Source organism: Pogoniulus pusillus, chromosome 18 (assembly GCF_015220805.1).
Source record: "Pogoniulus pusillus isolate bPogPus1 chromosome 18, bPogPus1.pri, whole genome shotgun sequence".
Lineage (NCBI taxonomy): Eukaryota > Metazoa > Chordata > Aves > Piciformes > Lybiidae > Pogoniulus > Pogoniulus pusillus.
Window position 1 is genome coordinate 5164515 of NC_087281.1, and position 24862 is coordinate 5189376.

General features: G+C 42.6%; 1 protein-coding gene across 4 annotated transcripts in view; it reads left to right on the forward strand.

The window, feature by feature from the left end:
* STXBP5 (syntaxin binding protein 5) overlaps positions 1 to 24862 on the forward strand; it is a 131157-nt gene that overhangs the window by 39204 nt on the left and 67091 nt on the right. For all 4 annotated transcript variants that reach the window (XM_064158271.1, XM_064158274.1, XM_064158272.1 and 1 more), the window contains 3 exons: positions 6708 to 6842; positions 7860 to 7923; positions 13207 to 13290. In XM_064158271.1, coding sequence (XP_064014341.1) covers positions 6708 to 6842; positions 7860 to 7923; positions 13207 to 13290 — 283 coding nt within the window. The remainder of the gene's footprint in view (positions 1 to 6707; positions 6843 to 7859; positions 7924 to 13206; positions 13291 to 24862) is intronic.

The following is a 24862-nucleotide window of genomic DNA, read 5'->3' on the forward strand; positions in this document are numbered from 1 at the left end:
TCCTTCACTTCTGGGGCATAGCCCTTCTTTTCCAGTATGAGTAAAGTCTCAGCTGGAATGCTCTGTGTCCTTCTGAGCATGTGCTTCGGAGGTGGACTGCTAAGGAAGCTAAAAGGATACCACCAATAAAAGAGAATAATCTGTGACTTGTACCTCTGACTAGGGGAGGAAATAATAAACTTTAAGTAATGGTTAGCAATAGAGTTAAATTAAATATTTATGAAAAAACTATCTACTGTAATGTCATACAAAGTGCTAAACAGGCTGTTGGGAAGGTTATGGAGTGACATTGTGGTTTTAAAGAGTAGGTCATAGACTTGTGAGGAATAACATAAATACAGACTTCTTTTTGCTGTTCAGCATATGAATTTTCAAGAACAAGGAGTTGCCTTTTCTTTTGAAATGATTCTGTATCCATTACAGACCTTGTTCTGAGCTGTGAAAAATGACTTCTTTGGGTAACTTGCAGCTTTTCAGATTTGAACAAAAGTTTTCTGCTAAAAGTAGTGACAAGCTGCCTTCTGAAGATGCTGCTTTCTGTTGAATGTTTGAATGAGCTGAGTATCTGTAGCTAAACTAGCCATTTTTATCAATTCACAGCTCTCAACTGCCTTTTGTACCAGCGATAGTAATTTGAAGCAAGCCTTCTGAACTGATAGTTGATGAATTTTTTGGTGTATAACAAATCCTTTCATTGAAATTACTGCCAGATGTCAGAAGCACAGTGCATGACAAGCTAGTTCTGCAAGTTTCCTAGCCTTTCCTTTTGTTCCTGTTGCATTTGTGTGGGTTTTGCAGCTGCTTCATCTTCTAGTTGCCAAAAGAGAGATGAGAGATAGGAGATATTAAACCAATGTCGCATTAAGCTTGCCAACTGTTCCTTGCATAATGATGCTGACGTTGAAAGGGTTACTTGCATGACTTACCATGCAAGTTAAGAGTTTGTTTTGCCTCTTTGCAAAGTGTGCTATTAAGAGTGTGAATGTTGGTAGCCTAGGTCTTGTACTTCTCTAAGACTTCTTCAGTGAGTCACAGTGTATTTTATTTGTCATCTGCTTACCTAGATAAGTACTCTACACGTAATAAAATGGTTGTCTGTGTACGAGTGAGGCTAGCCTTGGATCAGATTTGGTTTTAATTGATACCAAATGTTAATATTAAGCTAGGTAGAACTCTGAAATAAGCATAGCTGTTACTTCTTGTTAGAGTGAGTATTGAAAGCAACGCCAAGCAGCACTACAGGCTGGAGACAGAGTGGCTGGAGAGCAGCCAGGAAGAAAGAAACCTGGGGGTACTGGTAGATAGTAGGCTTAAGGTGAGGCAGCAATGTGCCCAGGTGGCCAAGAGAGCCAGTGGCATCCTGGCCTGTATCAGGAACAGTGTGGCCAGTAGGACAAAGGAGGTTATTCTGCCCCTGTGCTCAGCACTGGTCAGGCCACACCTTGAGTCCTGTGTTCAGTTGTGGACTCTTCAATTCAAGAGGGATGTTGAGGTACTGGAACGTGTCCAGAGAAGGGCAAAAAAGCTGGGAAGGGGCCTGGGACACAGAGTCTATGAGGAGAGGCTGAGGGAGCTGGTGGTGTGTAGCCTGCAGAAGAGGAGGCTCAGGGCAGACCTCATTATTGTCTCTAACTACCTGAAGGGAGGCTGTAGCCAGGTGGGGTTGGTCTCTTCTGCCAGGCAACCAGCAACAGAACAAGGGGACACAGTCTCAAGTTGTGCCAGGGGAAGTATAGGCTGGATGTGAGGAGGAAGTTGTTGGCAGAGAGTGATTGGCATTGGAATGGGCTGCCCAGGGAGGTGGTGGAGTTGCCGTGCCTGGAGGTGTTGAAGCAAAGTCTGGCTGAGGCACTTAGTGCCATGGTCTGGTTGATTGGCTAGGGCTGTTTTTTAAGTGACATCTCATGACAAATTTGAGTCTCCTTTGCTGCAAACCTCAAACCAATCAGCTTCACATACAGGTATGAAAAATTACTTCAGTTATTGAGGCTTAACCTCCTTAGTGAGCTGAAACCTCCTGTTCTAACGCCAGTGTCATGCTTTGGGTGTTACCTGCCCCCCCACACTTGAGAAAATCACCCAGACTAGACTCAGCCGAGCTGAAAATTAAGAATGAAGCTTTGTGTTTACAGCTTAGCGCAGTATACAGGCAGGTAATTTACAGTCCATATAGCTACAGACAGAAATATACGAGATAAAGGTTAATAGAGAAACACAGCAGCCCTCCCAGAAACTAGAGTCCCCAGGAGAGATCTCCCAACCACCCTTCCACCTCCTTTCCATCCCTCTACCTTCTCCCAGACTTTGCCTCGCATTCAAAGTGAGTTTGGAGGATCGACCAGGGGGATTAGGAAGCAGAAGGATTAGTTACACAGACAACAGGTTAGGGAGAAAAGTGCAGACAGCCAGAGACACACAGCAACTCTGTGTTCTTGTGTTTATCCATCTCAGCAAGCCTATGAGTGCAGCAGACATCACCATTGTTTCCTTTTCATAGCCTGTCATCTAATTCTTCTCCCCAAAATATCTCAGCTAGCTTCAGACTAGCACAAGTGGTGAAACATTCTGAAGAACACAGACTACTTCAGAATGCAGTAGACTAAGGAAAAGTAAAGATTAATTTAGGAGGATTTCTGTTATAATAATACACTCAAGATAAGTGCCTGTCATTTTAACTTAGTATTTCCCTTTAAAATCCTAGTTCTTTGACTTCATTTTAACTTAATCAGTTGTATTCTTTGATATTTCTGTAATTAAATTCCTCTGGGGAATACTATCACTTGCTCTAACTATTTTTTTTTTCAATGTGCTGTGAACCAGCCACAATTAAGATTTCTCTTTGACAGATTATCCCAGAAGACAGATGGTCTGCAGTTAAGAAAAATCCTTTCAGTAGGTTTAGGTTTGGCTTCTCAAAGACTCCCTTGTCACTGCTTACACTGTCCCATAAGCAATACTGCACATGTTTTAAGTAGAGTAAGAATAGGAAATTTGAGGAAATTCCTTTTACCAATATTTTCCACTTCCACTGTACCACTGAGTTTCCTGTTTATAATGTTTTGAGCTACTTAAACCTTATTTCACTTCCCTGAAATGAATTTGTGACTTGTGGGTATTTTTGGTAGGGAAGGAGTGGCTTTGCAACTATGCAGTGAAGAGGAAAATTCTGTGCTTAGGGAGAAGTACAGCTACTAAAACTATTATGATTGTTTAGGGTTGCATAACAGTACCTCATTTTAGCAGCAGTGTTAGCATATATTAAAATCATGCTGTAGATTTTAGGGTTTTTTTAATCCCCTTTAAAGCATTGATATTTTTTCTAGGAAGGTTTTTTTTCCCCTCATTGCACAGATGTGGTGAATTGTAATATTTGGAATCAAGTGCTTGAATTGAATATTTAGCACAATGCACATTCCAAAATGTACTGTACTTACTCAGCTAGCTGAAATTTCCCTGGGGATAGCGTGGGGAATCTGTTGTGCTATGAAAGAGCTGCCTGCAGAGGTCTACTTTCTGTGATCAGATAGTCACAGGGTGTCTCTTTACAGCATCACAGAATTTCTTAGATTGGAAAAAATCTTCAGGCTCATCGAGTCCAATCATTAGTTGCACACTGACAAGTCCTTGGCTAAACCACAACATCGAATCACTATGGTTGGAAAGGACCACCAGGATCATCCAGTCCAACCTTCATCACTAGACCATAGCCTCAAGCACCACATCTACTCTCCTTTCACACACCTCCAGGGATGGTGACTCCACCACCTCCCTGGGCAGCCTGTTCCACTGCCTGACCACCTGCTCAGGAAAGAACTTCCTCCCAACACCCAACCTAAACCTCTCCTGATGCAACTTGAGGCCATTTCCTCTTGTCCTATCATTAGTAAATGGGAAGAAGAGACCAGCTCCTGCCTCACTACAACCTCTTTTTAGGAGCTGCAGAGGGCAGTAAGGTCCCCTCTCAGCCTCCTCTTCTCCAGACTAAACACCCCTAGCTCCCTCAGCCATTCCTCATAGGTCATGTTTGCCAGACCTCTCCCCAGCCTCATTGCCCTCTCTGCACCTGCTCCAGCACCTCAATGTCCCTCCTATACTGCGGTGACGAAACTGGACACAGTGCTCAAGGTGTGGTCTCACAAGTGCTGGGTACAGGGGCGTGATCATCTCCCTACTCCTGCTGTTCACACCATTGCTGATACAGGCCAGGATGCTGTTTGCCTTCTCTGCCACCTGGGCACACTCTTGGCTCTTTCTGCATACAAACCTTGTCTGTTTTTCATAGATGCTTCTGTTACAGTATTTTTTGCTGGAGCAGTTTGATACAGGAAAGGATGAGTATCGTGCTCTGCTTTTCAGGCAGGTGGAGCAAGAAAGACTTCATTTTTTCTTTTTTTCCTGTAGTCTTTTCCATCTATTCACAACAATTTAATGTAATTTCCCCCATTTATGTACATATCCATTTTTGGGTAGGGAGAGAGGGAGGGGAATTAATGCTTGAGTTAAAGAAATGGCGAGAGGCACTGTGTGGCAACTTTTGCTTCTGATATGTCATGGGTGGGGCATACTCTTCTAACCCTGTGACAGAAGGAAGTTTGCTAAAAGAAAAAGTCTTTTCTTTTTTTAAAGAAAAAAGGCCCATGCTATTCATGGCCAAGTGTTAAATAAGCAAGTATTGCCTCACCACCAAAAAGACTGAGTTCTTTTCACACAGGACCACAGGATAGTAGGGGTTGGAAGGCAACCAAGGAGATGAGCAAGTCCAACCAAGATCCTCCAAGATCATCCAGTCCAACCTAGCACCCAGTCAACCAGACCATGGCACTAAGTGCCTCATCCAGTCTTTGCTTGAAGACCTCCAGGGACGGTGACTCCACCACCTCCCTGGGCAGCCCATTCCAATGGGAACTCACTCTCTCTGTGAAGAACTTCCTCCTAACATCCAGCCTATACTTTCATACTGAAAACAACCTCTTACAAATTCTGATTCATGCTATGGTCATCCAAAGTCTGAGAAAAGCAAATGTTCACAGGCTCACAGGATATTAGGGATTGGAAGGGACCCAAAGAGATCACCAAGTCCAACCCCCCTGCCAGAGTAGGACCACACAATCTAGCACAGGTCACAGAGGAACACATCCAGACAGGCCTGGAAAGGCTCCAGAGAAGGAGACTCCACAACCTCTCTGGAGAGCCTGTTCCAGTGCTCTGAGACCCTTACAGTAAAGAAGTTCCCCTTGTGTTGAGGCAGAACCTCTTTTGCTGCAGCTTACTCCCATTGCTCCTTGTGCTATCATAGGGATCAAGTGAGAAGAGTCTGTTGCCCACCTCCTGACCCCCCAGCCCTCAGATGTTTACAGACATTAAATGTTATTTTTTCTTTATCTCTTCTTTATTAAATTTTGTTTCTGTCCTCCAAATTTGAATCCCCTCTGATTCTTAGTTCACTTTTCAGCAGAGCAAGCTAGGCCACTAAGTGTAGTCTGAATGGTGATGTGCTAGTATGTTGTCACTGGTCCTTCAGATGATCATAGCTTCATTGACTGTTGCAGGGGTTTATTTTTTTAAGAGGACTGTAACCCTTGCAGTGTTGTTTAAAATCTATGTAGTTGAAGGTGTTGCCCTTTCTTCTAGAGCAATAAAAATCACAGCCTTGGCTTCATGTGATTTTAAAGGTGAGCAAAGAATATGATTTGGCTCTTAGAATGGAAATGTTGAACAGCCGTAATTAACAGCATTGCTTTCAGATCAAGACAGACAGACCTCTGCTCCTGCTCCTGAATAGTATTTAGTTCTGGCTGCTAGGTTACTCTTCTAAATCCAACTGGCTGCCAGCTGCTTCTAGTATGTGGACTGCTGGCATAGAAGATATGATGTTGAGGAGTTCTGAGGGTTTATCTTTTCATGCTGCGTCTCTTTTGCCTTCCCAATGCCCTGCTTGTAGTGCGAGAGCTCTGTTACTGAGCAGTAAAGTTTTGGGACATGGGTTTTGCTTAGATGCTTCTAACAGAAGAGTAACCTAAGAGGTAGAAAATTAATAGTCATTTAAGTAAAATAATAGCCCTAGAGTTAAACTACCTTTAAAATTACTGTTATAGTTGTTTAGGGTTGATTTTTAGGCTCACTTTGTAGAGGATATGTTGGGCTACATGTCAATGTATATTGGTTGTATTTTTTCCTACCTTCTGTCTTCTCACTTGGAGCCAGCTTGATCTTCATAAAGCTACTTCTAAGAATACTTATTTAAAACTTCAAGGGGAGATTTGTAGGTTAAAACAAGAGTATTGCATTTTAAAATCACAGCAATCTTGGATATACATTCACAGTCACAGAATGGGACCTCCAGCCTTCAGAGGCCTAACGCAGGTATGTCTAGATCAGGTTGTACAGAAACGCATCCAAGTGGCTTTTGAGAGTCTCCAGAGAGGGAGAATCCACAACCTCTCTGCACATTCAGTATACTCATTTTCATAGGTGATTGTGTCGCTTTTGTCTGAATGATGGAATAGTTTAACTTGGTTTCTCTAGTTCTGTTTACTCCAAGTTTTTGCATTGTCTGTGCACCTCTTGCCATTACTTCTCTATTGGATTTGCTACTTTCTCTACCTATAGCCTTCTCTTTCTGCCCGTTTGCCTATGGATTATCTTTTCTACCTTAAAGTGTAAGGTATCTAAAAGACTGATTCCTTTTTTTTGTACCTTTCTTTCAGGATAACGTTTTGTCATCTGCCTTTCCAAAGTAAATGGCTCTACGTAGGCACCGAAAGAGGAAACATTCACATTGTCAATGTGGAGTCATTTACTCTCTCAGGCTATGTCATCATGTGGAATAAAGCCATTGAACTGTGAGTTTAATCAAGTATTGTCTGAGGGGAGGAAACAGAAGTGTCAGTTGCAGAAATGCTCTTGTTACGTAGAGTGGCTTCTGTAATGGTCTTGAGTACAGCAAATAGGAGATCAAATTATATAAGTAGTACTGTAGATACTTTTTCATTCTCATAAATGTGAAATGCTAGTGTTAATTCATACATTTCTACCTGTATAACATTGTTGTGTCATAGTTCCAGGAAGAGGCATAAAAATAGAGAAAATGAGACATAAATATTAGCTGTGGTGATAAGGAACTAGAAAAAATAATGTATGTTCAAATATGATGTGGTTGGTACTTCAGCAGGCACTCCCCTTGTACAGTTTTGGAGTTAAAGCCCAGAATATAACAATAAGCATTGTAAGAGAGCTGATGCAAGCTGTCTGAAAATGTAAATTTAACTAAATCTATTCCTAGAGCAAAGTATACTTTGCAGGTGCATACATGTTAATTTGTGTATGCAAATACAGGTTTTTGTAGAGGGGGAAAAGTACTTCTGTGCTGGTAATTCAGTCCTAGAATGTTACATCTACCTTCAAAACATTCATGGAAGCCATAACTTGCTAAAGGCTGCTGAAACAAACATCTCTTCTATAGCAAGAAGTCTTAACTCTGCTATTCTCATAAAGCCCAGCTTGAGCAGTTTAGGAATAAGGGCAAGACCTGTTTTCCAACATGCAAATAAACATTTTTATCCAACAGCATTAACTCTATAACAAATATTAATATTGGAAAACTAGTGGCAAATGGTATTTTAGCAAGTGAGTGGAAATCAAGCTTTTCCTCCTTAGATAAGGACAAAAGCTAAGTGCCTAAAAATAGAAAGTATGTAAGAGAAAAGTGACTCCAAGCTAAATAGCAACAGCAGAAAAGTGACTCCAAGCTAGACAGCAACAGCTTGCTTATACAGAGTATATATCTGTCTTGTAATCATCTTGAAAATGAAGTTTTGGGTAGGGAAAATGTTGATTTTTTTTTTTTCTTTAATTTTTAGGTCATCCAAATCTCACCCAGGACCAATCGTCCACATTAGTGACAATCCAATGGATGAAGGAAAGGTAGGATCTGTTCAAAGACTACTCAATATATTTATTTTCAAGCAGGACTTGTCAAAATTTATAGAAACCAAACATTAAATACATGAGGACTGTGTTGAAAGCATAAAGAAACCCTAAATCAAGGTTTTAGGCTCTAAAAATCTGAAGTGAGTTAAAGATGTGATTGTAGGACACATTAACTGGAAGAACTGAATACAGAACACTTGAAAACCTAGCTGAAAGTCCATAATTGCAAAAGTTCTTGAAAGCAAAAGCAAAGAACTTCACTTTTTGTGGTTAAAAACTGAGATGTGACCAGAAAAACCTGAGTACAAAAGTTGTGGGATGAAAGTGAAATAAATTTTATGATCCTAGAATCAGAGTGCTTTAAGTTGGGAGGGATCTTAATGATCATCAACCACCCCTGCTATGGGCGGGGATACCATCTACTAGACCATGTAGCTCAAGCCCATGTCCAGCCTGGCTTTCAACACTTATGGGGTTGCATCCTCCATAGCTGCTCTGGGCAACCTGTTCCAGTGCCTCCCCATCCTCACAGCAAAGAATTTCTTGCTAATGTTTAATCTAAATCTAGCTTCTTCCACTTTGAAACCGTTGCCCCTCATCCTATCACTATGTGCCTTTGTAAGTCCAGCTATCCTGGAAGGCTTCTATAAGGTCTCCCTGGAGCCTTCTCCTCTCCAGGCTGAACAACCCCAGCACTCTTAGCCTGTCTTCATGGGGAAGGTGCTCCAGCTCTCTCTTCATCTTCATAGCTTTCCACTGAACCTGCTCTAACAGTTCCCTATCCTTATTGTATTAGGGACTCCAGAGATGGGCATAGCACTGCAGGTGGAGTTACATGATAATGTAAACCAGCAACACCCAAAATCAACTTTAAAATGTTGTTGTTTTTTTTTAATATGGCATATTGATAGAGAATACTGGGTAGCTTCTCTTGAGCTAATAGCAGGCAGCAGTTATCATGGGAATTGAGGATTCAGCAGACACTAACAAGTTCCTTAAAGCCTAACTGGCCTGTATTACAACTAGACACTTCAGGAAAGTCAACTCAGCTAAAATAAGAGCAAGCTGTATATTGTTCTTGTCTTTTTCTTTCATTTGAGGTAGTATTAGCTTTATCTTGATAAAGTTTTACAGTACATGTTCTTGAAACCCTTGCAAGCCAATTTTATGTCCTCTGACACAGCAACCCCAAAAAAGAACTTGAGCTATGAACTAAATTCCTTCTGATTTAAGTAGGGTATTACCCTTTGTTTTGAGAGATATCCTGTGAGGATCATGCAGAACCAACATAAAACACACAACATTAGTTCACCATGAAGATTTTGTGAATTAAAAGAGGAAGCAAGGAGTTGAAATGTTAGCATACCTTTTCGTGGTGACAGCGATTACCCACTTAATTCATGGTTGCAAGACTAAGTTTGCACCTCAGGTAACAAACTTCTTTTCCAAGTCGTGGGATGAGATTACATAACTCACTCTAGTGGAAATCTTCAGTTTTGTTTTGGCTTGTGTGACCCATATAGTTGTTTAGCATATCTTGGCATTCTATTGCAACTTTGATTCAGACCACTTGGTCCATGTTGAAGAATAAATAAGAGGGATTTGGAAAAAAAAAAAAAAGAACAAAACAAAACCCCTTAAAATATGAAAGAAGGCTTTGGAAACAGCAGTCTTGTATGTGTTTTATTCCAAGATTGCTTAAACCCCTGACAAAAGAATGGTTGTAACTTGTCTGGAGAGACTTGATGCAACTTTAAATGACATGTCATTAGTGACTGCTCTAGATTAATCCTGTGTGATTGAATTAAATCTTGTATTTTTGGTTGGTGTGATGGTTACCCACCCCCCCAACTCTTAAAAATCAGCTCAGCCAAGCTGGAAGTTAAGGACTGAAGCTTTATATTTACAGCTTAGCACAATATACAAGCAGATATTTACAGTCTATACAGCTGTAGATAGAAATAGACAAAGATAATACAGAAACATAAGACTTGTCCCAGGAATCAGTCTCCCCAGGAGGGCTCCCAACCACCCTTCCATCATCTTTTCACTACCTTATCCCAGAGTTTGCCTTATGTGCTAGGTGAACTGTGAGTATTGGCAAGGGAGGTTAGAAGGCAGAAGGATTAGTTACACAGAAGCAGCCCAGAGACAGAGGCACACACTCTGACAGAGACACTGACTTTGCCTCTCTGTCCTCTCTGGTTTGTGTTCTTGTTTTTATCATCTCAGCAAGCCTATGAGTGCAGAAGACATCACCATTGTTTCCTTTTCACAGTCTATTATCTAATTTCTCTCACTAGAATATTCCAAATAGCTTCAAACTAGCACAGGTGGTGTAATTTCTCAGAAGTATCCTAGAGTTTTGAACTCCTGTTTGTGAAGAATCTTCAAGGAGAGAGAAAATAATTTTCCTTACTACCATTCCACATACGCAAGAAATGTTTTCATTCTTTACTTGCTTTTCAGTTGACATATTAGTGATGGGTAAAACAGGAGAGGGAATGATATACTATTGTATCAGCAGTGGTTTGACCATTTTAGTAGCATGCTAGTTATAAGCTTGTATCCTAGGCACTTGATGTTTCACTCCAACAGTAACAATTTAGAGAGAATCAGTCAGGGTTGGAAGGAACCACAAGGATCAGCCAGTTCCAACCCCCCTGCCATGGGCAGGGACACCCTACCCTAGAGCAGGCTGCCCACAGCCTCAGCCAGCCTAACCTTAAACACCTCCAGGGATGGTGCCTCCACCACCTTCCTGGGCAACCCAGTCCAGGCTCTCACCACTCTCATGCTCAACAACTTCCTCCTCACTTCCAGTCTGAATCTCCCCACCTCCAGCTTTGCTACATTCCTCCTAGTCCTGTCACTCCCTGACAGCCTAAAAAGTTCCTCCCCAGCTTTTTTGGAGGCCCTCTTCAGATCCTGCAAGGCCACAGTAAGGTCACCTGAGAGCCTCCTCTTCTCCAGCCTGCACAGCCCCAACTCTTTCAGTCTGTCCTTATAGCAAAGCTGCTCCAGCTGTATGTTGTTTTCCACTGGGATGAAGCTTACCGCAGTAAGTGCGTAACTAAGGGTTCTTTTAAATGCAGAATTAACTTTGCACTTCACTCCAGAATTGAGGACCCTTGAGTCTGAATGCAATGGAATCAATAGAACTTCAGAAAGGATAAATAATATTTACTCCAGTGTATTTCACCCCTGCCCTATGTTTAATTATTGTCAATTAAAGTTTAAGAGTTTCTGGGTTTTATCAGGATTGTATGGCCAGACTCTAAAACACTTCCTAAAAGTAAGTGCTGAAGATTCCGGTGCAGTTGCCAGAATCTCCTGGGTGCTCATTTTAAGAGTTTGTTCATCCTGTTATCCTTCTAATTGATTATTTTCCTTAAAATGTCAAGTTAGAATTAATATAAAATATGGCTTATGATAAGCAAGGTAATTTGGAAGAGTATACGTGACACTGTAGGGCAAAAAAAAATCTAATATTCACCTTCAGTAGATCACAGGATATTAGGGGTTGGAGGAGACCCAAGGAGATCATTGAGTCCAACCCCCCTGCCAGAGCAGGACCACACAATCTAGCACAGGTCACAGAGGAACACATCCAGACAGGCCTTGAAAGTCTCCAGAGAAGGAGATGCCTCAGCCTCTCTGGGCAGTCTGTGCCTGTGCTCTGTGACCCTTAACAGTAAAGGAGTTCCTCCTTGTGTTGAGGTGGGATCTCTTGTGCTGCAACTTATACCCATTGCTCCTTGTCCTATCTCAGGGAGCAAGTGAGCAGAGCCTGTTCCCCCACTCCTAACCAGCCCTCAGATGTTTACATACATTTATTAAATCTTCTCTCAGTCTTCTCTTCTCCAGACTAAAAAGTCCCAGGTCCCTCAGCCTCTCTTCATAAGGCAGCGGTCTCCAGTCCCCTAATCATCCTTGTAGCCCTCTGCTGAACTCTATCCAGCTGATCCCTGTCCCTCTTAACTTGGGAGCCCAAAACTGAAGGCAGTATTCATGATGATGTCTCACCAGGGCAGAGTAGAGTAGATGAAGCATATCTGATAATTTAGGGTATTTTTGTGCTGTGTAGCTCTGAATTAGATGCAGTATTTCATCTGTCAGCTGATAGGACACTTCGGTTTGCTCACAGGAGGTACTCTTTTAAGACTGAATAAATCTCTGCAGATGGATACTTACTTTCTGTATGTCCATGGTGGAAAAAGGCATTTGGAGTGAAGGTGTGCTGCTCAGTGCTGGAGCTGCTTTTCCTGTAGTTACATTGCTCAAAGCAAAGATCTCACAGTAGGTACAGCACCTATGAAAAATAAAGCTGCATTGCTGCCTTCTGTATAACAAGTGCCAAGCCTATTGCTACTGCCTTATGTTTTCCCTATTTTGTCTTCATTAAGACAAGCATTGCTTAAAATAGGAGAGAACACTCAAGCACTTAGCAATGTGTTAGACCATTTACTATGGACTATGTGAATCCTCTCTCCCTATGGAAACAGTTTAATCTTGAGTCTAACAAAAAGGTTACTTGAAAAATTATCTCTCTAGCTTCCCTCTTCATTCTGTCTGATGTTCTTGGTGCTCCTTTATCCAGTTGTCTCAGTTGTGATTAACACACAGAAAAGCTCACATGGCATTGTTTCCTTAGAGACAATAAACCATTACTTATAACTTCAGGAAGAATATCACAAATCTAAGGAGAACGAATGCTAGTGAAGAAATGCACAGTAAAAATTTCTCTTTTCCATCCCACCTGTGTTCACTCAAAAGGAATGCATTAAAGAAAGTTTAGTATTGACCTTTCTGGAATTCAAGGAGATTTCCAATGAGCCTTCAGAAAAATGCCTTTTTTTTTTCCTTTAATTTTACATGAATGTCAGTTGGATTAGCCAAAAGTTTAGGAGAATGCAAGTACAAAGTAAACATCTCTAGCATTGAGGTCTTTACCACATCTCATTAATTCTCTTCATACACTCAGTGTAGTAATTGCAAGTAGTTAATAGTGCATCTGTCTGAGGCAAGAACTTACAGGTATTGCAAGTTGTATTGGTTCTGCTTACCCAAAAGTTTAGGAGAATGCAAGTGCAAAGTAAACATCTCTAACATTGAGGTCTTTACCACATCTCATTAATTGTTGTCTTCATACACTCAATGTAGTAACCACAGGTAGTTAATACTGCATCTGTCTGGGACAAGGACTTAAAGGTATTGCAAATCATATTGGTTCTGCTTACCCTTAACAAGACCTAATAAATCTGCTTATTATTGCAGCTTCTGATTGGCTTTGAGTCTGGAACAGTGGTATTATGGGATCTGAAGTCAAAGAAGGCAGATTACAGATACACACACGATGAGGTAACGTTTTTCATCTGCATTACTTACTGTGAGGATATAATTTGCTATTCTAATAGTGACTTTTATTATTTTTCTTTCATTTCTTCTGCTACTTCTGTCTCCAGTGGATCAATAAATAAGTCTCTTTGAAATTGCAAGTACTTGAAGTGTTCTCTAAAAGAGCCATAGTGTTTGAATAATAGAAACTTCAGACCCGAGTAAGTGTTGACAGAGTTGAAGTTTATAAAACAATGAATGGTGGCATGGATTTCTTTAGTGATTTTGGGGGCTGATTCTTGAGTAAATTTGGGGAAGCTTTCAAATGTTGTTTTTTTTTTTTTAATTTTGAGTAGTGTGGCTTTCACCTGTATTTAAAAACTTAAGGTTAAAAAGATGGCTTAGCAATTTCCATGGTTTGGGATTGCTCCCATTCTGAAAGGTGTACAGAGGAAAGAAGCCACTAAATAGTTTGACTAGGATAGTGCTGTAAACAACCTCCTTCATTCCCCACCCTCTCCTTTGTTTTTCTTTAAGCTAAGATGAAGGTTTGAAACAAAACTAGGGCATGTGAGAAAAAACAATGGTATTACATTCATTTATTTTAACATCTTGTTTCTTAAGTGAGTGTAAGCTTTTTGAAAGATAGGTTAGGAGAAACAATTCACCATATGCAAGGTGATGTATTTTATGGCATGTTAGTCTCAATTACTTTCTGGTAATTGTGAAATGTCTGTATCATTGTTCAGTACAAGTTAGGCCTGTTTCTTGTATCACAGCAGATGTGTTTTCCTTAGCTCTGTGCTGCACTTCTCACAAGACAGCATCTGGTTTTTTGTATGGTGGTTCTGACTCGGTGTTCATGCTTGTGTCTTAGTTCTACCAAAAAGGGACTTACTTGAAGGGCAAAATTCTGAAGTAGTCTGAGCCTTAGGTAGTCAGGGCTGTTAAACCTCATTCAGCTCTGATGTTCTCTTTCTTAAGTGTCTGTATAAGCCTAACAGTACATTATATGAAGAGCAATTTTTGTTTCATTGTGTGAACCCAGTTCATTCCATCTTGCTTTATTTCATAACTTATCTCTACTGTATATTCCTAGTTTAAATCAAGTTCATTCTATACTTTTTCATTCTTTTGGCTTTAACTTTCTGGTTTTAAACATTCTATTGTATCTTTGCTTTATAAAAGAGAAACACAACAACATAGTGTATTCAAAATGTGGTCACAATGGAGTTATGGTGTGGAGTAGTTATGTTTTATTTCTTTCCTGATGCTAATACTGGATGAGCTTCTGGATGCAGGCATTAAGCAGATAGGTCCTTGGAATAACCTGCTCTAAAACTAGAGTCTCGTTCTTTGGTGTTAATTTTCAGCTCAAAGTCCATTGTGTGTATGCATGACTTCATGTTTACACAGTATCACAGTATTATCACGATTGGAAGAGACCTCACAGATCATCAAGTCCAACCCTTTACCACAGAGCTCAAGGCTAGACCATGGCACCAAGTGCCATGTCCAATCCTGCCTTGAACAGCTCCAGGGACGGCGACTCCACCACCTCCCCGGGCAGCCCATTCCAGTGTCCAATGACTCTCTCAGGGAAGAACTTTCTCCTCACCTCCAGCCTAAATCTCCCCTGGCGTAGCTTGAGGCTGTGTGCTGGTGCTGGCCACCTGAGAGAAGAGAGCAACCTCCTCCTGGCCACAACCACCCCTCAGGTAGTTGTAGACAGCAATAAGGTCTGCCCTGAGCCTCCTCTTCTCCAGGCTAACCAATCCCAGCTCCCTCAGCCTCTCCTCATAGGGCTGTGCTCGAGGCCTCTCTCCAGCCTCGTCGCCCTTCTCCGGACACACTCAAGCATCTCAATGTCCCTCCTAAACTGGGGGGCCCAGAACTGAACACAATACTCAAGGTGAGGTCTAACCAGTGCAGAGTACAGGGGCAGAATGACCTCCCTGCTCCTGCTGACCACACCATTCCTGATGCAGGCCAGGATGCCACTGGCTCTCTTGGCCACCTGGGCACACTGCTGGCCCATGTTCAGGCGGGTATCAATCAGCACCCCCAGATCCCTCTCTGTCTGGCTGCTCTCCAGCCACTCTGACCCCAGCCTGTATCTCTGCATGGGGTTGTTGTGGCCAAAGTGCAGCACCCTGCACTTGGAGCTATTGAACCCCATCCCCTTGGACTCTGCCCATCTGTCCAGGCGGTCAAGGTCCCGCTGCAGAGCCCTTCTGCCCTCCAACCCAGCCACATCTGCCCCCAGCTTAGTGTCATCTGCAAACTTGCTCATGACTGACTCGATGCCCTCATCCAGATCATCTATGAAGATGTTAAAGAGGATGGGGCCCAGCACTGATCCCTGAGGGACACCACTAGTGACAGCCACCAGCTGGATGTGGCACCATTCACCACCACTCTCTGGGTCCGGCCCTCCAGCCAGTTCCTAACCCAGCACAGAGTGTTGCCATCCAAGCCATGGGCTGACAGCTTAGCCAGCAGTTTGCTGTGGGGGACAGTGTCAGAGGCCTTGCTGAAGTCCAGATAGAGCACATCCACAGGCTCCCCACATCCACCAAGCGGCTCACCTGATAATAGAAGGAGATCAGGTTGGAGAGGCAGGATCTGCCCTTCCTAAACCCATGCTGCCTGGACCTGAGCTCTTTGCCATCCCTCAGGTGTGCTCTTACCACCCCCAAGAGAACCTGCTCCATCAGTTTCCCTGGCACTGAGGTCAGGCTGACAGGTCTATAGTTCCCAGGTTCCTCCATCCGACCCTTCTTGTGGATGGGGACCACGTTGGCAGTTTCCAGTCTCCTGGGACCTCTCCGGTGAGCCAGGACTGCTGGAAAATGATGGAGAGTGGCTTGGCCAGCTCAGCTGCCAGCTCTCTCAGCACCCTGGGATGGATCCCATCTGGTCCCATGGACTTGTGGGTGTCCAGATGGCTCAGCAGGTCCTGAACTAATTCTTCATGAATTTCCAGGGGAACACACTGCTCCCCGACCCCATCCCCCAGTTCAAGAGGCCACTTGCCCTGAACTCCTCCCTCCTTACTGTTGAAAACTGAGGCGAAGAAGGCATTCAGGACCTCAGCCTTTTCTTCATCATCAGTTATAGTGTTCCCCTCCTGGATCAGTAAGGAGTGGAGGCTCTTCTTGCCCTTCTTTTTAGCATTGATACATTTATAAAAGTGCTTTTTATTATCTTATCCTGGTTGATTCTATGATTTTATGATTCTATGACACTATGAAAATTATTTTGCTTTTCCATGAATTTTGTGGTTCATTTGTTTAAAGATTGACTCCATACTTGTATTCTTTAACCAACCCTGTCTTGAGAGGTTGTGAACAGTGAATAGCTCAGCTGTCTCGTCTTCAATTCCCTTTGGGATTTATAAGTGAAGACAGCTAGTTCAGTTTTATTTTTGATTGCAAGGGAGGAAATTACGTATCTAAAAGTCAGATTGTTTGGGAAAGAAATTGGCATTATCGTAACTTAGTAATGGATAAGAAAGGGACAGAAAATATAAGATCTATGGAGTGGATTTTGAGTGTCACTGTCCTGATTAGTGAGAATCATAGAATCAGACAGGTTGGAAAAGATCTCCAAGCTCAGCCAGTCCAACCTAGCACCCAGCCCTATCCAGTCAACCCGACCATGGCACTAAGTGCCCCATCCAGTCTTTTCTTAAACACCTCCAGGGACAGTGACTCCACCACCTCCCTGGGCAGCCCATTCCAATGCCAAGCACTCTCTCTGCCAACAGCTTCTTCCTAACATCCAGCTTAGACCTCCCCTGGCACAACTTGAGACTGTGTCCCCTTGTTCTGTTGCTGGTTGCCCAGGAGAAGAGCCCAACCCCACCTGGCTACAGCCTCCCTTCATACATAAGGCTGTTCAAATATATATATTATTTATATATACATATCTTGGGCCATTCAAGTCTTAGAGGTTGAGAGATGTGTTTTGTGAGTTCCAGTTGCCCTTTAAGAAAAATATTTCTTTGGGGAAAAAAATATTGCTTACAGTAATAATTTGTTGATTCTCATCCATTTAACGTTGTATGACAAGGAATTTCTGCTTCAGTGGGCAAGTTATGTAGATCTAATCTTCTCAGGGGGAAGGCAGAATAGAATAATGCCCTTCTAAATTTGGATTTGATGCAGTTAGGCACCTTTAAAATTCTTCTGGCCTGAATAGCATAGAAATGAAATGATTGATTTTGTCAAACAGTAGGAAAAATAGGTGTTTCTTGAAAGGTGTCATGGCAGAGAGGGCTGTCATTGTTTCTGGATCAAACACTCAATAGATGATCCAATCAGATACAGAGAAGATAATGAACAGAAAGGTACAGAAAGTGGATGCTACGTATAGATGTCTTGTTAGTGCAAGTTGGGTGACGTAAGGCTTCTTCTGTGTCTCTTTCATTTTATTCTTTGCTGCCTTTGTATATAGCTGCAAAAATAGAGCATTATCCTCAGTTTCAGTAGTGAATGGAATAGTCAACTCCATGATGTTATCTTTCTAGTCATCTTCTTCACGCTCTCTCTTCTCTCTTCCTCCCCAACTCTGCCATCTAAGACTACTGAAGTGTATCAGAAGTGTCACAAAGGAGTCTTGAGTTGTGAAACAGGCCTGCTTATTAGCACAGGGGAAACTGCCTCTGACCCTGCTGAAAATGAGTAATTCTAATACTGGTGAGCTGTGTAGTCCTATCAGTCTGAAATGCCATCTCAAGTCACTTTGAGGGCTATGACTGATACTATGCCTATTAGAAATCACAGCACCCTAACTGCCATGCGAGCTTTATTGCTGCTGAGAGTTACAGACTGACATCAGCAGAGTTCAGCACAGCACAGCTGCAATTTGCATAATGCTGAAGGCCCAGACATAGTGGTCACAACCCTGCAGCTGGATCCTCTTCAGTCTTTCTTCTGTAGCAGTGCTGTGAAACTTGCTTGTTTGAGTGATAGTGGCTGCTGTTGAGAGGTGACTGTGGTTCAGTGGCAGTGGCTTAGCAGTAGTGGTGAGATTGTGAGCTCTAAGCAAGTGGCTAGACTTGACCTCAGATGTTTCTTCTAGCCTCATCACTTACTGTGACTCTGTGCTTCATCAGACATTGTGAATAAGATGGCCAGGCACATTGAGAGCATGAAGACTGGTTGCTAGAAATATTAGTCTACCCTCTCATCACTTTATAGTTGACAGTGGTCTTTTAAACATGTGACTTGAAGGTACTGGCGGATAGTAAGCTCAATATGAGTCAGCAGTGTGCCCAGGTGGCCAAGAGAGACAATAGCATCCTGGCATGGCTCAGGAACAGTGTGGCCAGTAGGCTAAGGGAGGTTATTCTTCCCCTGTACTCAACACTGGTCAGGCCACACCTTGAGTGCTGTGTCCAGTTCTGGGCTCCTCAATTCCAGAGAGATGTTGAGGTGCTGGAAGGTGTTCAGAGAAGGGCAACAAGACTAGGGAGGGGCCTGGAGCACAGCCCTGTGAGAAGAGGAGGTGCTGGAGGTGTTTAGCCTGGAGAAGAGGAGGCTCAGGACAGGCATCATTGCTGTCTACAGCTACCTGAAGGGAGGCTGTAGCTAGGACAGAGTTGGTCTCTTCTGCCAGGCCAGCAGCAGCAGAACAAAGGGACACAGTCTCAAGGTGTGCTGGGGGAGGTCTAGGCTGGATGTTAGGAGGAAGTTCTTCACAGAGAGAGTGATTGGCATTGGAATGGGCTGCCCAGGGAGGTGGTGGAGTCACCATCCCTGGAGGTGTTCAAACAAAGCCTGGATGAAGCATTTAGTGCCATGGTCTGGTTGATTGGCTAGGGCTGGGTGCTGCTAGGTTGGGCTGGATGAGCTTGAAGGGCTCTTCTAACCCGGTTGATTCTATGATTCTATGTTTAGAAGTAGTTCAAAGAATGTGGAGTGTACCATTCTTCTTCAAAGAATCAGGAGAAAATTGCCTGTGGCATAATGGAACTGCAGTTGTGAATGAACTTTTCTTTAGAAGTGCTTTTGAAAAGCCTTTCCTCTAAACATCTCTTTGTTGTTGTTTGCTTTCTTTTGTCTTGCGCAGCCTTGGTGGAAAAATAAGACTGGAACATCTTTTTGCATCATTATTAAGCCTTTTGTGTTCAAGCATTCAGGAAATTTTAGATGTTACACATTTCTTATGTGGATCATAGTTTGTACTGTTTCCTGTGCTATGTTTTCCTAAACAATTGAAGTGCAACTTCTGAAAACTAAACCTATTTTTTTTAACAAAAGCCTTTCTTCAAGTAGTGTTTTATTCCAATCTGAAGTAAGCTTTGGTAGTATTAACACAGCAAACATTTTTTAGTATTTTTAGGCTCAGTGTTCTGGTACATGGCTGAGTTTAAGTGATCATTTTACAGCATTAAAAACCTGTCAAAGGAGCCTGTGGGATTAAAAGGAAGAGGAAAAAAATGCAACCCTGATACATGATTTGCCTGATACCAAAGGATGTCATTAGAGCCATTAGGCACTTGCACAGTTGACTGCATTAAAACAATCTTCATAACATCTCACCCATTGTGTCTCAGTAGCTGCATACTACTTTTTATTTTTCAGTATTGTGTTTTTCTTTCTTGACAAGATTTAGAATCATAAATACTCAGCACTGGTCAGGCTACACCTTGAGTCCTGTGTCCAGTTCTGGGCTCCTCAATTCAAGAGAGATGTTGAGGTGCTGGAATATGTCCAGAAGAGGGCCACAAAGCTGGTGAGGGGCCTGGAGCACAGCTCTGTGAGGAGAGGCTGAGGGAGCTGGGGGTGTGCAGCCTGCAGAAGAGGAGGCTCAGGACAGGCCTCATAGCTGTCTGCAAGTACCTGAAGGGAGGCTGTAACCAGGTGGGGTTGGTCTTTCTGCCAGGCAAGCAGCAGCAGAACAAGGGGACACAGTCTCCAGTCGTGCTGGGGGAGATCTAGTCTGGATATTAGGAGGAAGTTGATGGCAGAGAGAGTTACTGGCATTGGAATGGGCTGCCCAGGAAGGTGGTGGAGTCACTGTCCCTGGAGGTGTTCAAGCAAAGCCTGGCTGAGGCACTTAGTGCCATGGTCGGGTTGATTGGCTAGGGCCGGGTGCTAGGTTGGACTGGCTGAGCTTGGAGATCTCTTCCAGTCTGGCTGATTCTGTGATTCTAAATGGAATGGGCTACTTGGGCAGCCCACTCTAAATCACTGTCTCTGTGAAGAACTTCCTGCTAACATCCAGCCTATACCTAATTGCACCTATCTGGTCCATGTTTGTAAATGGATGGATTTAGAAATTTGAAGAGGTCAGAACTTGGGTAACTGTTCTGGATTAATAGAGCCCTCTCTTACAAGCCCTTCTCTTCCCACACTGAAAGGAGGGAAAGTAACACCAAAAAACTCCGGATTGAGATAAGGACTTTACTGAGATGCTGCAAACACAATTACCTTAGCCTGGTTCTAGGGAAGTGCAGCTGAAAGCAGAAGCAGCAGCAGGAGCCAGGGACACCACTCGCCTCCCCTAACCTGCAGCCGGCACGACAGAAAAGACTAACATACCAAAACCCAGAAACAGCAGCTGGGCCAGGAAACCTGTCATGTTACCATCTGAACTTCAAGCCCCATGGTACTTTGCTCCAGTGAGCACTTTCATGTTGAAGCTGGCAGAGTGGCAGCGTGGTACTGAGTATCAGCAGCACTTTCAATGCAGCCAGTGACAATCACCTGTTCAGATAACTTCTTTAAAGGATACAAATATCTTGTAGCTTACATCATAGAATTGCAGAGTGGTTTGAGTTGGAAAGGACTTTCAGAGATCCTCTGTGATACTAGTGTGTGAACTTGTCATGAGGGATTAACTTGCCTGATCAGGATCCATATGATCAGTAATGCATTCCACAATATCTGAGACAACTTAATCAGCACCAGCTAATTAAAGCATACTGCTGCATCATGGCACCGAATGTTGTACTAAGTGAACTTTTAAATCATGATGAGGATTGATAAAATTTTAATAAGACTTAATTTTGAATCAGTATGTTTTAAGTAAAACTGGGGAAAATGAATTGCTCCTACAGGCTTTTCAGCGTCTAGGAAGCTGTGTATAGATTTGCAACCTCAGTGGCTTTTGCCTGATTTTTCACTGTATCACTAAGGCTGGAAGAGACCTCACAGATCATCAAGTCCAACCCTTTACCACAGAGCTCAATTCCAGACCATGGCACCAAGTGCCACGTCCAATCCTGCCTTGGACAGCTCCAGGGACGGCGACTCCACCACCTCCCCGGGCAGCCCATTCCAGTGTCCAATGACTCTCTCAGTGAAGAGCTTTCTCCTCACCTCCAGCCTAAATTTCCCCTGGTGCAGCCTGAGGCTGTGTCCTCTTGTTCTGGTGCTGGCCACCTGAGAGAAGAGAGCAACCTCCTCCTGGCCACAACCTCCCTTCAGGTAGTTGTAGACAGCGATAAGGTCTCCCCTGAGCCTCCTCTTCTCCAGGCTAACCAATCCCAGCTCCCTCAGCCTCTCCTCGTAGGGCTGTGCTCAAGGCCTCTCCCCAGCCTCGTCGCCCTTCTCTGGACACGCTCAAGCATCTCAACGTCCCTCCTAAACTGGGGGGCCCAGAACTGAACACAGTACTCAAGGTGTGGTCTAACCAGTGCAGAGTACAGGAGCAGAATGACCTCCCTGCTCCTGCTGACCACATCATTCCTGATGCAGGCCAGGATGCCACTGGCTCTCTTGGCCACCTGGGCACACTGCTGGCTCATGTTCAGGTGGGTATCAGTCAGCACCCCCAGATCCCTCTCCGTCTGGCTGCTCTCAGTCACTCCGACCCCAGCCTGTATCTCTGCATGGGGTTGTTGTGGTCAAAGTGCAGCACCCTGCACTTGGAGCTATTGAACCCCATCCCATTGGACTCTGCCCATCTGTCCCACTGCAGAGCCCTTCTGCCCTCCAACCCAGCCACATCTGCCCCCAGCTTAGTGTCATCTGCACACTTGCTGATGACTGACTCTATGCCCTCATGCTTTCCTTCAAATTCTAGCACTAGCATTAACCATGGGGAACAAAAGTCAAAACTTTTGCTCTTGATTCCAGAGATGATTTCTCAGTTTTGTTGTGATGATTGAGGCTGTTGCTGTTAACCAACCCATACCACCTAAATTTGCTGTACTCTTTTCCCTTGCCACTTGCAGATATTAGCCTGTTGTATGCCTGGAGATTTTGATAACAGCTGTTTGCAGGTCTGGTTTTATTTTTCAGGCTTACATGACATTGTGAATTGTGTAATAGCTGATGTGAAAATGTGCATTGTGTAATAGCAAGGACAGTGTTCTGTACCAAAGTTTAGCATACTCAGCCCACAGAATTATTAGTGGAAGTCTCTTAAAAATACCTAAACCATGCATTTTGTTAAGCTTTAAATAATGCTTAGCTGCACTGCTAAATGGAACCAGATGCTCTATAAAACCAGATAATAAGTAGCCATAAAGCAAAAGTTCTCATTATTGTCCTTCAGTGTTCTTTCCATCCCACCAGGTTTCTTGCAGCAATTGTGATGGCAGTCATCCTTCTCCTTTGTGCTGAGTTTATCAGATCTCTTTATGTTCTTAAGCATTAAGGCTCTTTCAGTAGTGAGGGCTTGTTGAGTTTCCTTTCCCCTGAACTTTTTCAAGAAAAGGAAAAAGTGTTCATAGCTCAGATTTATCCTTTCTTCAATAAACCTTGCTTTCTTCGTGGTTCTTAAAACCTGTTTCTACATAAGTACGTATCAGAAACTGTTCCATTGACACCATGGGCTGCCTACTGTTGTCAGGGTTAGATGCCACATGAAGAGTATTTAAAACATGCTTACTGCATGGACAATTATAATCTGGATAACTGATTTTCTTAGTGAAAAGAGCTTATTGAAATGCAACCACCCCTGAAAGTGTTCATACAAAGCCTGGCTGACGCACTTAGTGCTGTAGTCTAGTTGACTGGATAGCTTGGAGGTCTCTTCCAACCTCATTGATTCTATGATTCTTCAGTTTACCAGATGGGCACTTTTAAACTTGCTGGTCTCTGACTTTGGTGACATGTTGTTGAAATAAGTAAAAGCAAATTTTTAACACTGATGCAAGATTTCAGTCGTAGTATTGGCATTAATTTGCTACTGAAAATTTATCTTACAGCCAGGATGAGCAAAACTTTGACTCAAGGAGACTTCTTTTGAGATGTCTGGGCTGTATATGTCTAACTGTGAAGATGCTTTCAAACAAAACCTGTAGTGATTCCACACTACACAGGGGACAAAACTAAATTTCAATAAGAAATACTGAACTTAGTATGTAGCTCCAGATCTTCTAATACTTTAACCTGCAAAAGTTATTGTTGGAGACTGTACGCTTATGTAGTGTAGTTGTTTTCTTCTGTCATATGATCACTGGATTCTCCCAATCATATTGCTAGAAACTAGTTTTTCTACAGTGTACTTCTGTGAAATATGAACATCTGGCCTGTGTATAATCACTTTAGGTAAAGCTAGCTTAGACCTGTCTCGTGATTTTTCTCCTCCTAGTAGTTAACTGTGTAAGCTTTCACTGCTGCTTAGGGTTCCCTGCTGCTCTCACACCCAGGTTTCCTCACAGAAGAAATCTGTAGGTACCTGATGAGCTGGAGTGACCATAAGCTCTGCTTACAGATAGCATCTTCTGAGCAGAGATTCTATTGCACAGTGCACTACCTTTCACATATTGGAGTCCTGCTTTCAGTCTAACAAGAGTAATACCTTTGCCATAAGTATTAAGCAAGTCTGCTTTATTGGTAGCATCCAAGTTCAGTGTTTCTGGCAGATAATACTTCTTTCTGCACTTACTGTGTGGTAAATACTTTGAGCTTTCATTGCTTATTTTTATACTATAACTAAAATTTTCTTGAATGTGACCTAATGTATAACATCTCCATGTGCTAGTATTGATGCTGGAAATGGCATCAGTCATTTCTCAATAGTTAATTTGCTTTATTTACACTCTGCTTCACTGTTGACTCTTCTCTGACCTTAAGGCAGCAACTAGACTTCCTTTAATTATCTTTTTACTTTTCCCTGCTGTAAGATTTCTTGTGGCATGCCTTAATCATTCCTAATTCAATATATAAAATATTAAATTATGTTTCTTTTAATAGTAATAGGTTTCTGTATTCATGGAAGGAGTTACCTTCCTATCCCTCAAAACTGCTATTGCAACACTGGAATGCTTATTCAAACTAATTTTTATCGTCGTTTCAGAAAGTTCTTATTTCAATTCTGACTTTATGTTCTAAGCCAATGCTTGCCTCTTGTGTTTATTATCCACATTAGATGTTTCAAAATGTCATTTAAAATTTTGATTTAATAATTCTATGAAGTAGGAACTTATAGTATGGACAAGGTAGTTTTTTTCCCAGTTAAACTTATGTTGGTTAGTAAAGCACCAAGTGCTTGGATTTTAATCTCTGCATGATACCCATTGTTGAAAAGTACTTTGTTATTGCACTGAAGAGGATTTTTTTCCCTCTTAAATAAGCTAGCATGTACTAAGAGCAATAAGACTTAATTAGTAGCTATCTAATTTCCTTTTGCTGTC